The sequence below is a fragment of the Chiloscyllium plagiosum genome, unplaced genomic scaffold, assembly GCF_037043375.1.
Source record: "Chiloscyllium plagiosum isolate Xiang-an unplaced genomic scaffold, Cpla_swu_hap1 HiC_scaffold_14, whole genome shotgun sequence".
In the NCBI taxonomy this organism is placed as follows: domain Eukaryota; kingdom Metazoa; phylum Chordata; class Chondrichthyes; order Orectolobiformes; family Hemiscylliidae; genus Chiloscyllium; species Chiloscyllium plagiosum.
Window position 1 is genome coordinate 11,012,116 of NW_028270152.1, and position 18,655 is coordinate 11,030,770.

Here is an 18,655-nt window from a genome sequence, read left to right on the forward strand (position 1 = left end):
TGGAAGGTATAGGGGGGATGTCAGGGGTAGGTTCTTTACCCAGAGAGTGGTGGGGGCATGGAATGCGCTGCCTGTGGGAGTGGCAGAGCCAGAATCATTGGCGACCTTTAAGCGGCAATTGGATGGGTACATGGATGGGTGCTTAAGCTGGGAAAAATGTTCGGCACAACATCGTGGGCCGAAGGGCCTGTTCTGTGCTGTATTGTTCTATGTTCTATGTTCTATGTTCTATGTTCATATACCCATTTAGATGCCTTTTAAATGTTGCAATTGTGCCAGCCTCCACCACTTCCTCTGGCAGCTCATTCCATACCCGTACCACCCTCTGTGTGAAAACGTTGCCCCTTCAGTCCCTTTTATATCTTTCCCCTCTCACCCTAAACCTATACCCTCAAGTTCTGGACTCCCCCAACCCAGGGAAAAGACTTTGTCTATTTACCCTATCCATGCCCCTCATGATTTTATAAACCTCTATAAGGTCACCCCTCAGCCTCCGACACTCCAGGGAAAACAGCCCCAGCCCATTGAGCCTCTCCCTATAGCTCAAATCCTCCAATCCTGGCCCATCCTTGTAAATCTTTTCAGAATCCTTTCAAGTTTCACAACATCCTTCCGACAGGAAGGAGACCAGAATTGCATGCAATTCTCCAAAAATGGCCTAACCAACGTCCTGTAGAGCCGCAACATGACCTCCCAACTGTTATACTCAATACTCTGACCAATAAAGGAAAGCATACCAAACGCCTTCCTCATAAGACCATAAGACCATAAGACATAGGAGCGGAAGTAAGGCTATCCGGCCCATCAAGTCCACTTCGCCATTCAATCATGGCTGATGGGCATTTCAACTCCACTTACCCGCATTCTCACTATCCTATCTACCTGTGACTCTACTTTCAAGGAGCTATGAACCTGCACTCCAAGGTTTCTTTGTTCAGCAACACTCCCTAGGACCTTACCATTAATTGTATAAGTCCTGCTAAAATTTGCTTTCCCAAAATGTAGCACTTCGCGTTTATCTAAATTAAACTCCATCTGCCTCTTCTCAGCCCATTGGCCCATCTGGTCAACATTCCATTGTAAATTGAGGTAACCTTCGTCTCTGTCCAGTACACCTCCAATTTTGGTGTCATCAGTAAATGTACTAACTATACCTCCTATGTTCATACCCAAATCACTTACATAAATGACAACATCCACATATTGAGTCACAGATAGGGAAATCAGTAAACCAGATAATCTTTTTTACCTCCAATGATCATCATCAGACTCTTGATGCCAGATGTGTTTTTAAACATTGAATTCAAATTCTACCATGGCAGGTTTTGAACGCTGGTCCCCCAAAGCATTACCTGGCTATCTGGATTAATAATCGAGCAGCAATACCACTAGGCCATTACAGACCCCATAACATAGATGCAGCAAAGTCAGCCTGTTCTTATATTCTTTCCCTCATCTACAGGGGCCAGTTCATTGGCCAGTCCGTTTGTGATGTCAGCTAATGTCCAATATTGAACATGAAATACCTACCAACAAACAAAATATACTGCAACTCACAGGTAGCATCCATGGAGAGAGATCAAGCTCACATTTCGAGTCTAGATGACTTTTCATCAGGGCTGATATGGAGTGTGGTGGGGCAGCATTTACACAAGTTGGGATGTTGGAGTGCTGGGGGAGAAAGGATGTGGATTAAGTGATTGGAATGTGAGAATGGCAGAGCAGTGGTGTGTCTAACTGCCAGACTGGAAAGAATAGACAGTCTCAAAGGGGTAGGGGGGAGAGGAGAGAAAGTGACAGAGAATGTAACGGGCAAAGCTAAAAGAAAGGGAAGAAATGGGTTCACAATTTGAAGGTGTTGAACTCAATACTGAATCGCCTCCACACTTCACACCAGCTCTGAGGAAGAGTCATCACAACTCGAAATGTTAGCTCACTCTGTTTCCGCAGATGCTGCCTGACCCACTGTGATCTCCAGCATTTTTCCTTCCCAACACAGATTCCAGCCTCTGCAGTAATTTGTTCCTCAATAAAATGCCTAGTTTTGTTTCTGTCACTGTAAAAGACCAGGCAGTAGGACTTAAAAGGAATTTTATTTGCTCAAACCAGACAAGAGAGATGATTGGAAACTGAACACAGATTTTAGTTTGACAGCTTTTTTTACTTTCGGAGTCAACTCAGTACGGCTCAAGGTCATTTCTCCCCATTTTACTTTGGAATTTTGTGTCTCCTACATCCTGGATGTTTTCCATGCTTCTGAGCATTGTATGTTGAGCACCGGTCAAACAACCCGAGATAATATTTGGCACAAGAAATGTATGCTGATTAATTAGCCCATACTTCTTGCGCACACATTTCTCAAGGAAGTGGAAGTATACGTTTGATTTATGAATTGTGAGATGCCTCTGACGACAACCACTATAGTATTCTCGAACGTCTTGTGTCTTCAGTATCAAGTCCGAGTCTGCCACATCACGTATGTTCTTGCCACATCCATAACACTTCTTAGGCTTATATCTCAGCTTGGAGAAGGAAACAACTTCAAAGGTCTTTTCCTGCTGTCCTGAAAGTCAAAGGGTAGGTCATCAATAATAGACTTGTCAATAGGATAGATTACAGGAATACACAGGAGTTATACCTCCCCAATCAACTCAACTATTCCACAAAGCCACTAGGCAAAAGCCTTTATTCCTGATGAAGGGCTTTTGCCCGAAGCGTCGATTTCAAATCTCCTTGGATGCTGCCTGAACTGCTGTGCTCTTCCAGCACCACTAATCCAGAAAAAAGTGAGTACTGCAGATGCTGGAAACCAGAGTCTAGATTAGAGTGGTGCTGGAAAAGCACAGCAGGCCAGGCAGCCTCCAAGGAGCAGGAAAATCGACGTTTCAGGCAGTCCTAATGAAGGGCATTTTTCCAGCACCACTCTAATCTAGACTCTATTCCACAAAGCCATTCATTTGCAGCACACACAACTCAGTTTGATTACATTTTCCCCTGTTGTACCCCTATTCTATCAATGCCATCTTCTTCCATCCACCTATTCAATCTTACCTTGAATGGTGACCACTGGCAGTGCTCTATGTGAGGAAATGTTCCTACCGTTGCTTAACCATTGAAAAAAAACACCTTCCTTCTTCTCGCTCCCATCTTTGTTGTATACTGCCTCAGGGTTATCGAAAAATACAGCACTGAGAAAAGCCCTTTGATCCATCGTACCTGTGCTGGTCAGAAACACCCATCTAACTATTCTCATCCCATTTTCCAGCACTTTGCCCACAGTCTTGTAATCACAAGTGCACAGCTACATGCATCTTAGATGTTATGAGCGTTTCTGAATCACATAAAATAGACGTCCATAGAATAGATTCCCTATTGTGCGGAAGCAAGTCATTCAGCCCAGCAAGTCCACACTGACCCTCTGAACATAGCGCCAGGGACCTGGATTCGATTCCAGTCTCGGGCGACTGTGTAGTATACGTGGACTAGCCGTGAGAAATACAGGGATAGGGTAGGGGGCTGAGTCTGGGTGGGATGTTGTTCATAGAATCCGTACAGAGTGGAAACAGGTCCTTCGGCCTAACAAGTCCACACCCACCTTGCAAAGAGTATCCCACTCAGACCCATTCCTCTCCTTATTACTCTACATTTATTCCTGACTAATGCAACCAAGCTATACATCCCTGAACACTATGGACAATTTACCATGGTCAATCCACCCTAAGTTGAAAAATGTGCTGGAAAAACACAGCAGGCCAGGCAGCATCCGAGGAGCAGGAGAATCAAATTTTCGGGCATAAGCCCTTCTTCAGGAATGAGGCTGGTGTGCCAAGTGGACTGAGATAAAAGGTAGGGGGGAGGGAATTTGGGGGAGGGGCACTGGGAATACGATAGGTGGAAGAAAGTGAGGGTGAGGGTGATAGGCCGGAGAGGGGGGGTGGGGGCGGAGAGGTCGGAAAGAAGATTGCAGGTCAAGAAGGCGGTGCTGAGTCTGAGGGTTGGGACTGAGATTAGGTGGGGGGAGGGGAAATGAGGAAGCTGGAGAAATCTACATTCATCCTGTGTGGTTGGAGGGTTCCTAGGCGGAAGATGAGGCGCTCTTCCTCCAGGCGTCGTGTGGCCGGGGTCTGGTGATGGAAAAGGCCAAGTTGGAAATGAAGAGGTCCCCTCTGAGCTTACTTTCACAATCAGGACTCCCGCCCACCTTCCGAGGACCCCTTTGCCCACCTCCAACACACTGCATCCACCTGGACACCCCGCGCTGGTCTATTACCTGCCCTCGACCTCTTCATTTCCAACTGCTGCAAGGACATTAACCGCCTCAACCTGTCTACCCCCCTCCCCCACTCCAACCTCTCACCCTCACAACGCGCAGCCCTCCAATCCCTCTGCTCCAATCCCAACCTCACCATCAAACCAGCAGATAAAGGGGGCGCAGTGGTAGTCTGGCGCACTGACCTCTACACCCCTGAAGCCAAACGTCAACTCGAGGACACCTCTTCTTACTGCCCCCTCGACCATGACCCCATCACCAAACCATCATCTCCCAGACCATACAGAACCTCATCAACTCAGGAGATCCCCCATCCGGGAACCCCGCACTGCCCGGTTCTACCTCCTTCCCAAGATCCACAAGCCTGACCGCCCTGGCCGACCCATTGTCTCAGCATGCTCCTGCCCCACTGAACTCATCTCTACCTACCTCGACACTGTCCTATTCTCCCCTAGTCCAGGAACTCCCCACATACGTTCGAGACACCACCCACGCCCTCCACCTCCTCCAATACTTCTGTTTCCCCGGCCCCCAACGCCTCATCTTCACCATGGATATCCAATCCTTCTACACCTCCATCCGCCATGACCAGGGCCTCCAAGCCCTCCATTTTTTCCTCTCCAGACGTCCCCAACAGTACCCTTCCACCGACACTCTCATTCGTTTGGCCGAACTGGTACTCACCCTTAACAATTTCTCCTTTGAATCCTCCCACTTCCTCCAGACCAAAGGGGTAGCCATGGGCACACGTATGGGCCCCAGCTATGCCTGTCTCTTTGTTGGCTACGTAGAGCAGTTGATCTTCCGTAATTACACCGGCACCACTCCCCACCTCTTCCTCCGCTACATTGATGACTGCATTGGCGCCACCTCGTGCTCCCGCGAGGAGGTTGAACAATTCATCAACTTCACCATACATTCCACCCTGACCTTAAATTTACCTGGACCATCTCTGACACCTCCCTCCCCTTCCTGGACCTCTCCATCTCCATTAATGACGACCGACTTGACACTGACATTTTTTACAAACCCACCGACTCCCACAGCTACCTGGATTACACCTCTTCCCACCCTACCTCTTGCAAAAATGCCATCCCGTATTCCCAATTCCTCCGCCTCTGCCGGATCTGCTCCCAGGAGGACCAGTTCCACCACAGAACACACTAGATGGCCTCCTTCTTTAGAGACCGCAATTTCCCTTCCCACGCGGTTAAAGATGCCCTCCAACACATCTCATCTACATCCCGCACCTCCACCCTCAGACCCCACCCCTCCAACCGTAACAAGGACAGAATGCCCCCGGTGCTCACCTTCCACCCTACCAACCTTTACATAAACCAAATCATCCGCCGACATTTCTGCCATCTCCAAACAGACCCCACCACCAGGGATATATTTCCCTCCCCATTCCTTTTCGCCTTCCGCAAAGACCGTTCCCTCCGTGACTACCTGGTCAGGTCCATGCCCCTCTACCACCCACCGTCCCATCCTGGCACTTCCCCCTGCCACCGCAGGAACTGTAAAACCTGCGCCCACACTTCCTCCCTCACCTCTATCCAAGGCCCTATAAGAGCGTTCCTTATCCATCAAAGTTTTACTTGCACATCCACTAATATCATTTATTGTATCTGTTGCTCCCGATGCGGTCTCCTCTACATTGGGCAGACTGGGCGCCTTCTAGCAGAGCGCTTTAGGGAACATCTCCGGGACACCCAGACCAATCAACCACACTGCCCCGTGGCCCAACATTTCAACTCCCCCTCCCACTCTGCCGAGGACATGGAGGTCCTGGGCCTCCTTCACCGCTGGTCCCTCACCACCAGACACCTGGAGGAAGAACACCTCATCTTCCGCCTGGGAACACTTCAACCCCAGGGCATCAATGTGGACTTCAACAGTTTCCTCATTTCCCCTTCCCCCACCTCACCCTAGTTTTAAATTTCCAGCTCAGCACTGTCCCCATGACTTGTCCGGACTTGTCCTACCTGCCTATCTCCTTTTCCACCTATCCACTCCACCCTCTCCTCCCTGACCTATCACCTTCATCCCCTCCCCCTCTCACCCATTGTACTCTATGCTACTTTCTCCCCACCCCCACCCTCCTCTAGCTTATCTCTCCACACTCCAGGCTCACTGCCTTTATTCCTGATGAAGGGCTTTTGCCCAAAACGTCAATTTCGAAGCTCCTTGGATGCTGCCTGAACTGCTGTGCTCTTCATTGCTGTGGGTCTGGAGTCACATGTAGATCAGCCTAGGTGAAGGTGGCAGATTTCCTTCCCTGAAGAACATGAACAAGCCAGGTGGAATTTTCCTGGCGTTTGTGGACATCATTAAATTCTTAATTGTGCCGTCTGCTGGGGCATCCTGGGTCCCCAGAATCTCTGAATTAATAGGCTAAGTCTTAATACAACTGGATCATCATCTTCCCACTCATGACTGGACCTTGATGATATTGGTGAGTAGGATGAGCTTTCCCCTAACAATCACTTCATGTTATCACTAGACCTTAAATGTGGGACTTCTATTGAATTCAAATTCCATCATTTACTATAGTGGGATTTGAACCCATATCTTGAACCCATATTCCTGAAGAAGGGCTCATGCCCGAAACGTCGATTCTCCTGCTCCTTGGATGCTGCCTGACCTGCTGCGCTTTTCCAGCAACACATTTTCAGCTTTGAACCCATATCTACAGAACATTACTTGGATCTCAAGGGTTATAGCCTCGCAACAACACCACTAGGCTATCATCTCCCATACGTAATTAATTTAGTTTTTTGAGGTACTGCTACTTTACTACTGCAAAGACTGTATCATTTCATTTTTCTCTATTTATATTGGGAATTAAAATGGGAAAAGGATTGTTTTGAAACCAAAGTTGATGGAAAGGATGAATGCCCTTTTTGAAAGCAGGTTACCAATGCTCATTGTAAGTATTGTTTACACAGCTATCTGCTCAAGCAGTTGGTGGGGGTGTGGAGGAGTTGAGTCACAGACTAGGGAAGGTCTACAAAATAGATTTGACCAGCAACAAGTGTCTGATTGGTCAGTGGAGTGGCAACTGGCTGTCAATACCAAATATATTCTGTCTTCCAACTGCTACTTCACTGGCTCCCAGATAACTGAATGACTTGTCAGCGTGTTTGCTTGGTCAAAAACCATCAGACCTCAAGGAAGAAATGGGTTGTCTTATCTTCTGCAATTACCAGCCTGAGGAAAGTCGTTTTATTTCCCTCATTAGTTGTTATAATGATATATCCTTCTTTCTTCCCCTTGCTAGCCGTCCTGACCCATGTATCACTCTAACCATCATTTCCTTTGTTTTGAGCTACCATTTTGCTTTGAGACATCCTCAGAAAAATCTGGTCCCCATCATGATTGCAGTATCTGCAATTGCGCTGTGACCTGGACATTATGTCAAAGGACCATAAGCGAGGTGGTGGGGCATGAGATAAGACTCGACTTCTTTCCGTGACAGCAAGTTTAGTATCAAGTGCACTTCACCTCACGAACCCAGTGGCCCAGATTCTCGCTGTGTAAGAAGAGTTTTCAGACCGGTCGGGAGCTGGACTCTGATTGTTTGGGCCGTTGTCATGGAGAAGGTAACTCGGACAGTTACCTCTCTGAGTTGTTCCTTAAACTCAAAGAAGGCAAGTCAACTCTGATTGGTAGTCATGATTTGGAGATGCCGGTGTTGGACTGGGGTGTACAAAGTTAAAAATCACACAACACCAGGTTATAGTCCAACAGGTTTAATTGATAACCACCTGATGAAGGAGTGGCACTTCGAAAGCTAGTGCTTCCAACTAAAACTGTTGGACTCTAACCTGATGTTGTGTGATTTTTAACTCTGATTGGTTGTGGCATTGCCATAAGGAACCCTCCACCCACACATTTGTTTAATTGTAAAAGGCACATTGCCTGGAGATATTCTTTCTGTTAACCAAAACTGCAGAGGCTGGAAGTCAGCAACAAAAACTGAGACTGCTGGAAAAACTCAGCAGCTTCTGTTATTGTCCCACAGATGCTACCAGCTGAGCTTTTCCAGCAATCTATGGCTAGCACTGCTGTGTCACAGTGCCAGGGACCTGGGTACAGTTCCACCCTCATGTGACTGTTAGGGTGGTGTTTGCACATTCTCCCCGTGTCTGCATGGGTTTCCCCTGAGTGCTCTGTTTCCCTCCCACAGTTCGAAGATGCCCACCCGAGGTCAATTGACCATAGTAAATTGCCTGTACTTTCCAGGATGTGCAGGCTAGGTGAGTTAGCCATGGGAAATATGGGGTTACAGGAGTTGGCCGGGGTTGGGAGGGGAAGTTGAGTCTGAGAGGGAGGATCTTCAGAGGGTCAATGTGGACTCGACGGGCTGAATGGCCTGCTTCCAAACTGTAGGGTTTCTACGATTCTATGATGCAAAACGATTAGGATGGCAACATTGGTCAAATGCAGCTCTTCTCATCACCTGTGCAACAATATAATTGACATATCATTGGAAAATTTTAAATGGAGCAGATGTGAGATAAGCTGAAACTTTATTGCTGGAACAGCACAGCAGGTCAGGCAGCATCTAGGGAACAGAAGATTCGACGTTTCGGGCACAAAACCTGACTGCCCCGGATGACCCATCGTCTCAGCCTGCTCCTGCCCCACCGAACTCATCTCCTCACAGCCATCCACCAGATGTGAGATAAACATTGCGTAAACTTTTTGATGTGTACGCATCTTTAAGGGGATGTATGTTAACCTGCTGTCAAACATTACTGCCACTGACCATAGGATATGATGGAGGGACCACAATCTGCTGCCCCTCTGCAAACATTATTAGTTGACATCAAACCTTAGCATAGAATCGCCCAGCTAACTGTCCTTTCAATGTAGACTTATCTCGAAATAAAGAGGTCAAGTGCACGACCACTAAACTCCACACAGTCAGTAAGGAGTGAGACAGATTTTGAGTGAAGATGCAACTAAGAGAATTTGGAGGCAGTGTGGAAATTTGGGAAGAAAGGTGCTTTCTGCTTGTTTTTTTGCCTCGGAGTTGAGAAGGTTTTGGAAACAGGGTATATTGAAGTCCAGGATTAGAGGCCCTGGTCAAAAAGTGTGACATCACAGGAAAACTGTAAGTTTATTGGTTGGTAATAATTACTTATTTGACTCTCTATGATCAGTTACTTTCAGATTGAAGGCAAATAGGGGAAATATTTACAGGTTAGGTGCATTAGTCAGGGATAAATGAAGTGTAATGGGTTTGGGTGGGATACTCTTCATCATTCCTGATGAAGGGCTCCTGCCCAAAATCTCAGTTTACCTGCTCCTTGGATGCTACCTGACCTGCTGTGCATTTCCAGCATGACTCTAATCTCCAGCACCTGCAGTCCTCACTTTTGCCTACTCTTCCAGGGGTCAGTCTGGGCTTGTTGGTCTGAAGGGCCTGTTTCCACACTGTAGGGATTCTAACTGCAAAGTAGGAGTTCTTAAAAGAATCAAGTTAAGAATTAAGCAATTAAATTGAGATGCCGGGCCAGGCGATGTGTTGTACTTGCAGTATGTGGGAGCTGGTGGATTCTACTGTGGTTCATAATGGCCACATCTATGGCTGCTTCAGGAACTCCAGCCCAGAGTTGGTGAGCTGGAGTCTGAGCTTTGAAAAGTGCAACACATCAGGGAAGGGGGAGAGTTATCTGGATGCTGTGTTTCAGGAGGGAGTGACACCCCTTAGATTAACAACTACGAATTGGTCAGGGATGGGAGGGTGTGACTATGAGCGAGACAGGTAGAGGGATCCTGGAGGTAGTGCTGAAGGAGCCTCAGTCCTTGAGCTTATCCAACAGGTTTGGGATTCTTGTTTCTATGCGGATAAGAGTGGGGACTATAGAGAAGATAAATGAACTAACCATTACACCATGGTACAGGGAGCCATTCAAGAACGGGAGAAAAGAGAAATCTTGTTGTAATTGGGGACACTACAGTCGGGGGGATAGATAATGTCCTCTGTGGCCAGGATTGAGAACACCCCAAAGACTATGTGGTGCCCGGGTTCAGGATATCTCATCTGAGCTGCAGAGGAACCTGGAGTGGGAGAGGAAGGATCCAGTTGTTATGGTCCACATAGATACCAATGATATCGGTAGAAAGAGAGAAAAGGTTCTGCTGAGGAAATATGAGCAGCGAGGGGCTAAATTAGAAAACATAGCCAAAAGGATTGTGATCTATGGATCACTGCCTGAGCCACAAGCTCATTGGCAAAGAGTCAGCAATATTAAAGAGGTCAACACGTGGCTGAAAGATTGGGGTGAGAGAAATGAGTTTGAAGTCATGGGACATTGACACCAGTATTGGGAAAGGGAGGAACTGTACCAAAGGGACAGGCTTCACCTGAATCATGCTGGGACCGGAGTCCTGGGAAAGCTAGGGCTGTAGATAGAGCTTTACACTAAATAGTAGAGAGGGCTGGGTACAGTTGCATGGAAAATTATGGAAAAAATTCAAGTGAGGAAGGACTCAACACAGGTTATTAAGGTTTTCAGAATGAGTAGTAGGACTGAGAGTACAGTAAGTGTCAGGACTCTGATGTTAGGTACAGCAGCTAGGGGGACAACTATGAGAAGAGAACAGTTAACTCAGGACTGAGGATGTTGTACTAAGAGGGACCATGATTATCCGAAGGATACGGGCAAGGAGTATTTCATTCGGTTAATCGAATTCCGGAAAATCAAATGCCGGATAACATAGTTTAGCCGAGCATCGGGACCTTGCGATCTTGCTGGATAAACCAATATTCAGATAGGGGAATGCTAGATAATCAAGGCTCCTCTGTATATGCAGTGTATGAAACAAAGAAATGAGATTCTAGCACAGATTGAACTTGACAGTTACGATGTTGTAGGTATCACAGAGACCTGGCTGCAAGGGGATCAGGGCTAGGAACTAAATATCCAAGGATTCATGTCCTAATCAAGGAACAGGTAGGTGGGCAGAGAGGGAGGGTTGGCTTATTGGTAAGAAATGAAACTTAATCGATAGCAAGAAATGATAATGAGTCGGAAGACGTAGAATCTGTATGGGTAGAGTTGAGGAATCGCAAAGGGAAAAAGATCCTATGGGAATTGAGTACAGGCCTCCCAGCAGTAATCAGGGCGTGAGGAAGAAAATAAATCAGAAGATTGAATTGTAAGAAAGGCACTATTGCAATAACCATGGAAGACTTCAATATGAATAACTGGGAAAGTCAGGTGGTAGTTGATCCTAACAAAAGAAACTCAAGGAATGTCTACAGGATTTTGTTTTGGAGCAGCTTGTGGTGGAGCCCACTAGGGAACAGGCAATTCTGGATCTTGGTGATGTGTAATGAAGCAGATGTGATAAGGGAACTTAAGGTGAAGGAACCCCTAGGGAGCAGTGACCATAATATGATTGAATTCACCCTGCAGTTTGAGAGGGAGAAGCTGGAATCAGATGTAACTGTATTACAATTGAGTAAAGGGAACTACAAAGACATAAGGGAGGAGCTGGCCAGAGGTGATTGGAAGGGAGCCGAGCAGGGAAGATGGTGGAGCTGCAATGGTAATTTGAGAGGCAAAGTAGGAATTCATTCCAAGGAAGAAGGAACAGGAAAGGCAAGGTAACTATGGCTGATGAGAGAAGACAAGGACAGCAAAATAGCAAAGGAAAAGCATACAATATGGTGAAGATTAGTGGGAAGTCAGAGGACTGAGAAACCTTTAAAAACCAGCAGGGGATAGCTAAAAAGCAATAATGGGGGAGAAGATAAAATATAAGAATAAACTAGCTAGTAATTTAAAGAAGATTGCCAGAGTCTTCTTTTAGATATCTAAAAGGTAGGAGAGAGACAAGCTTGGACATTGGACCACTGGAAAATGAGGCTGGAGGAATAGTAATGGGGAACAAATTAATGACTGAGGAACTGAATAGGTACTTTGTGGCATTAGTCTTCGCCATAGAAGAAAGCAGTACCAAACCAGAACTTCAAGAGAGACAGAGGACAGAGCTGAGAGTCGTGGCTATCACTAAGAGAAGCTGTTGGGGAAGCTGAAAGGTCTAAAGGTGGATAAATCACCCAGACCAAGTGGACTACATCCTAGAGTTCAGATGGAGACAGCTGAGGAGATTGTGGAGGCATTGGTGGTGATCTTTCATGAATCACTGGAGTCAGGGAGGGTGCCAGAGGACTGGAAAATGGCTAATGTAACAGTTCTGTCTAAGAAGGGAGGCAGGCAGGAAACAAGAAACTGTCGGCCAGTTAGCCTGATCTGTCATTGGTAAGATTTTAGAGATCTTTATTAAGGATGAGATTGTGGAGTACTTGGAAGTCCATGCAAAATGGGGTTGAGTCAGCACAGCTTCGGCAAGGGGAGGTCATGTCTGATATGTCTATTAGAATTCTTTGACGAGGTAATGAGCAAGTTAGACAAGGGAGAGTCAGTGGACGTTATATATTTGCATTGCCAGAAAAACTGGAAAGATGTCACACAGGAGGCTACTAACTAAGGCCCATAGTGTTAGGGGTAGGGTTCTGGCATGAATAGAGGATTGACAGACTGGCAGGAGACAGAGAGTAGAGACAAAGGGGTCTCTTTCAGGATGGCAGCTGTGACTAGTGGAATTCTGGAAGGGCCCTTGATGGAACCACAATTATTCACATCATATGTTAACTATCTAGACGAAGGAACTGAGGGCATTGTTGCTAAGTTTGGAGATGACACAAAAATAGGTGGAGGGACAGGTAGTATTGAGGATACAGGAAAGTTGCAGAAGGATTTGGACAAGTAAAGAGATTGGGCAAAGAAGTGGTGGATGGAGTACAATGTGAGAAAGTGTGGGGTTTCACTTTATCAGGAAAAAGTGAGCCATAAACTATTTTCTAAATGGGGAAAGGTTTCACAAATCTGAAGCATAAAGGGAGTCCTAGTTCAGGATTCTCTTCAGGTTAACATGCAGGTTCAGTTGGCACTTAGGAAGGCAAATGCAATATTAGCATTCATTTCAAAAAGGCTACAATACAAAAGCAGAGACGTACTGCTGAGACTATATAAGGCTCTGGTCAGACTACATTTGGAATATTGTGAGCAGTTTTGGGCCCTGTATTGAAGGAGTTGGAGGGCTCATGAGGAGGTTCACAAGAATGATCCTGGGGATGAAGGGCTTGTCACATGAGGAGTGGTTGAGGACTCTGGGTCTGTACTCAATGGAGTTTAGAAGGATGAGGAGAATCTGATTTAAACTTGCAGAATACTGAGAGGCCTGGATAGCGTAGACATGAAGAAGACGTTTCCACCAGTAGGAGAGACGAGGACCCAAGGGCACAGCTGCACAGTGTCTGGACGCCTTGAGAACTGAGATGAGGAGAATTTCTTCAGCCAGGCGAAATTGCTGAAGAAGGCTGTGGAGCCACGTCATTGAGTGTATTCAAGACATGGATAGATAGGTTCTTGCTTGGTAAGGGGGTCAAGGGTTAAAGGGAGAAAGCAGGAGAGTAAGGTTGATAAATGTAGCAGCCATGGTCAAATGGTGAAGTACACATGATAGGCCAAATGGCCTAATTCGGCTCCTATATCTTATGGTCAAAGTTGGTGTAATATTGGCACATTTATACATCTGAAAGAAGAACATAATGTAACCTACATTTGGCAGTTCCACCTCAATTAACATTAATATGTTTCCCTTACCTGGTAATTCTTTATCTGTGTCCTTCTTGAATTTTTTTCCACACTTGCCTTTAGGTTTATTTAAAACATTATCAATTGACATAATATTAAGGCTGTAATCACTTTTGCTCATTGGCTTTCCTTTTAATACTTTCCTTTGGAATTCATGTAGTTTTCTGTATCGTTGCTTCACAAATTCTCTCTTCAGATCACTTAAGGTTGTCCCTGGGTCATTTTTGATATCAATACATAGATAATCAATATTCTGAAATTGTTTTGGTTTTTTGATGATTGGGAGCATATCATCAATAGCAAAACCTGAAACATAAAACAACATTTAACAGAAAAGTCAGAACAGATTTTCAGTGCAGACTCGAAAGAGATTGAGGTGAATGTTATCACTTTTCAATCCTGGTTTAGACCTAAAACAGATGGTTGAGCTACAATGATCAAGAATCAAGATAGTTTATAATAAAGGTAATAAGAAGGAGTTGGGAAGTCATGTTGAGATTGTACAGGACATTGGTGAGGCCTCTTCTGGAACACTGTGTCTGGTCCCCCAGTAATAGGAATGGTATTATTAAACTGGAGAGGGTTCAGAAAAGAGTTACCAGAATGTTGCTTGGAATGGAAGGTTAGAGTTATAAAGATAGGCCAGGACTCTTTTCACTGGAGCATAGGGAATTGAGAGGTGACTTTATAGAAGTTTATAAAATCATGAGGGGTATAAATAGTGTTACTGGTGGCTGTCTTTTCCCTAGGATGGGCGATTTCAAGACTGGTGGTACATTTTTAAATTGAGAGGAGAAAGATTTAAAAAAGACATGAGAGGCAAATGTTTTTACACATAGTATGCATGTGGAATGAACATCCTGACGAGGTGGTGGGCATGAGCACAATTACAACATTTAAAAGACATTTGGATAAGTATATAGAGTCATAGAAATGTACAGCATGGAAACAGACCCTTCGGTACAACCCGTCCATGCCGACCAGATATCCCAACCCAATCTAATCCCACCTGCCAGCTCCCGACCCATATCCCTCCAAGCCCTTCCTATTCATATACCTATCCAGATGCCTCTTAAATATTGCAATTGTACCAGCCTCCACCACTTCCTCTGGGAGCTCATTCCATACCCATTTGGAGGGATGGGGCCAGGAGCAGGCAAGTGGGACTAGTTAAGTTTGGGATTAGGTTCGGCATGGACTAGTTGGACCGAAGGGTCTGTTTCCATGCTCTACGACTCTTAAGAACCAAGAACTTGAGGCAGCTATCCATAGTTTGTTTCTTGAGCTATCTTCACCAGTTAGTAAGATCATGGGTATTCTTCCTCCTATAATTCCCAACAGTATCCATATATCTAAATTATCACCTGGTAAGACAAAACTTGAGTACTGCAGGGAGAAAAAGGACATGGTTTGTCAAGGTTTCCCATCTTGCATTCATCAGGACATTTTGCAAGAATCGAAATTTAAGAGAGCAACCAACATCTAATCTCTTTGAGAAGAGAGAATGTGATTGGCTGGCAAGTGGGCTCAGATGGTAGAGGTGCTTCCATGGAGCATGCACCAGTTGCTTCTGACAGCTAACAGCCAAGCTTGTCTTAAATTTTAAATGAGGGAGGGGAGGTCTTGTCCCCACCTCTGGGTGAGAGGGTCTGGGTTCAAGTGCCACCTGCTCTGCAAATGTGTCTGAACAGTTTGATGAAGAATACATTTCACCAGGCAAGCTGTCTCTGATCGATCAGGGCACTGCCCTCAGATATGAAATAGCAAATATCTGTCACCTATTTTGTGAGCAGACCTTTCTGTCTGCTCACATCGGCGGAGAATTCAAAAGATTCATAATCTTTTGACCGAAATGTTTCCTCATCTGAGTCCCTAATTATCAACCCCTCATCTTAAGACAGTTCCCCACTTGTTCTAGGTACCAAAGACAATGGAAACTGCCTCCCAGCATCTACCCTATCAAGCCTCTTAAAAAATTTATACTTTTCATCATCTTCACTTATATTTAAATCATCTTCTAAACAATGAAGAGTATCGTCAACGATGGCAACCATTCACTAACGAGTATGATTGTCCACGCCTACGGAAATTCCATGTCACTGGTCATGGGTCCTGGTGGTTATTGTGCACCTGATAACCCCAGTTCTAGAGCCACAACTCCACTCATATGTTTAGCCAGTGCTTGCAGGAGGTGGAACTGGTCTCTGCCCTCAAGATCGTTGGCATGCTTTTCTCCAGTTCCTTCTCCATACTTTGTACTTCGCCAAAGAATGGTGTCCCTTCATACAGGAGATTCCTCCCAGTTAGTTTCTTCTGAACGAGGGTATCCTGTGCATTAATGTCTATGATGCATTTCTTGAGGGAGGCCTTCAGGGAGTCTTGGAAACACTTCCTTAGTTCTCCTCTTGTTCAGGTGCCTTCCTTGAACAGCTGATGATTTGCTTTGGCCATCAGAACTCAGGCACCTTAAACAGGTGTCAGGCCCAGCGGAGTTGGTTTTGAATGATTGTGGCCTTGATACTGTTGCTGTTAGCTGCTATAAGGACACTGATGTTAGTATACCTGTCCTCCCGCTGATGCGGAGAATCCATCTCAAACAGCATCAGCGGTGCTCCGCAAGGGCCTTGCGTTGGTGTCTATAAGTTTCACAGCCATGCAGGAGAGTCAGAAGGATGACTGCATTATCCACAAGGATCCTGGTATGAGCGCGGTTGTCACGGTCATTGAAGATTCTCATCCTTAGACATTCAAAGGTGGCCCTCGCAAATTGGATGCAAAGCTGAACGTCCACATCAATGTCAGCCTTAGATGAAAAGTAGCTTCTCTGGTAGTTTGGATTTCTCCATTGGTTTTAATGGAGAGATGTATCAGAATGTGTCCTGGTTGGGAAAGGACTTGAGTCTTCTTGAGGTTCAGGCTGCTACTAATTCTTTGGCATGCTTTCGTGAAATCGTTAAGCAATGCTTGAAGATTCTCTTCTATAGGGGTGGAGATGCACATATTGTCATGCACATAATGAAGCTCCCCAGGCAAAATCAGAGTCGTACGCTTCTTGCATTTCAACCAACTGAGGTTGAAAGGTTTTGCATAAGATTAAGAACCGTGGGATAAAGATATCAGAATATAGATCTAATTTATTCAATCTCTACTCCGGACAATCCTCTCACTCCAGAAATTACTTCAGTGAACCCTTGCTACTCTCCTTCTAAGGCAAATATTTCCTTTCTTAAGTAGGGAGACCCAAACTCTATACAGAACTCCAAATTTGGTACTACCTAAGTCCTATGTAATGACAGTAAGGTTCCTGTACTATTAAACACCAATCGCTTTGCAATTAAAGCTAATGTACCATATGCTTTCCCAGTTGTTTGTTGTACCTGTCAACTTTCAGTAATTTGGTTACAAGGAAGCTTGGATCTCTCAAGCTTCCCAATTTCTCATTTATTTAAAAATTCTAATGTTTTTGATTTTTTTCTACCAAGTGACTAACTTCAAATTTCTCCGTATTATATTCCATCTACCATATTTTTGCCCGCTCAGTTAATTATCTGAAAAGTTTTGCAACTGCTTCGTATGCTATTCACAGTACACTTACCCAAACCAAAAAATATCATCAAAGTGAAATGTATCATGGTCAATCCTTCACCTAAGTCATTGATATAAATTCTCTGGATGTGAGACCCAAGCTCAGACGCTGTGGAACACCACTGGCTACAGTCACCCATCCCAAAAAATGAACTGTTTATCTCTACTCTTTGTTTTTCTCACCATTAACCGGCTCTCAATCCATGGTGATATATTAGCCTCATCCCATAACTTCTTATTGCACTCAACAATCTCTTCTGCAGTAGCTTACTTTTGAGATTCCAAATGTATTACATCCACTGATCGTCCCTTATCTACTTATTAGTTGAATCATCAAAAAAAAACTAACAAATTTGACAAATCTGCATTTCCTTCCATAAATTCATGCTGAAATGTATGATTTTCTGTGTGGTTCCCTTGTAAGACATTTCTAATTGTTGTTTGTACACAACTTGCATAATTGCTGAAAAAGAGGCACATTTTGTCAAAGTTTTCCATTTAATACAAATCAGAACATCTCACAAGAATATTTATTGATGTCAGATGACCTGACCTGAAGTTCTCTATTTTTCGTTTTCCCTTCATTGTTGAACAGCAGGGTCACCCTTCCTGCTTTCCAGGAACCATTCCAGAGTCCAAGAAATTCTGGAAGATCAAAAGCCAATACCGCTAAACTAAGAATTGGTGAATCAGATCAAAGATCCACAATGCTGTCACATCTAGTCATGATGGGTGGTGGGGAAGTAAAGAAAGGTAGGAGCTTCCTGAATTTAACCTTCTTCAATGTCGATGGAGTTGAGCACACAGTTCAAATGGCAAAGGTAAAATGTTTGCAATAGCCTTCAGATGACATCCTGGCTAGATGATTCACTTCATCACCTATGAAGGCTCTCAGATATGGTCAGTGCCATTTCTTACCCAGTTCATTTCATAACAAATCAAGAAACAGATAGGGGCACTGGATGTAGCAACACTTACAAGCCATGTCAATGTTCCAGCAACAGTACTGAAGACCTGTACTCCAGAATTAGCTACGTCTCCATACAAACTGCTCGAGTACAGCTACAGCACTGACCTTTTCCCAGCAATGTGAATGATCACCCAATTATGCCCTGTTCACCAA

The 18,655-nt window shown here is 45.0% G+C and overlaps 1 protein-coding gene across 4 annotated transcripts in view; it reads right to left on the minus strand.

Annotated features, from left to right (window-relative positions):
• Positions 1-2,074: 2,074 nt before the first annotated feature.
• The window catches only part of LOC122558819 (uncharacterized), a 39,639-nt gene continuing 23,058 nt past the window's right edge, over positions 2,075-18,655 (minus strand). For all 4 annotated transcript variants that reach the window (XM_087994075.1, XM_043707614.2, XM_043707613.2 and 1 more), the window contains 2 exons: positions 13,957-14,253; positions 2,075-2,563 (listed from right to left, as the gene is read on the minus strand). In XM_087994075.1, the coding sequence (XP_087850201.1) occupies positions 2,178-2,563; positions 13,957-14,253 (683 nt within the window). In that variant the 3' untranslated portion in view covers positions 2,075-2,177. The remainder of the gene's footprint in view (positions 2,564-13,956; positions 14,254-18,655) is intronic.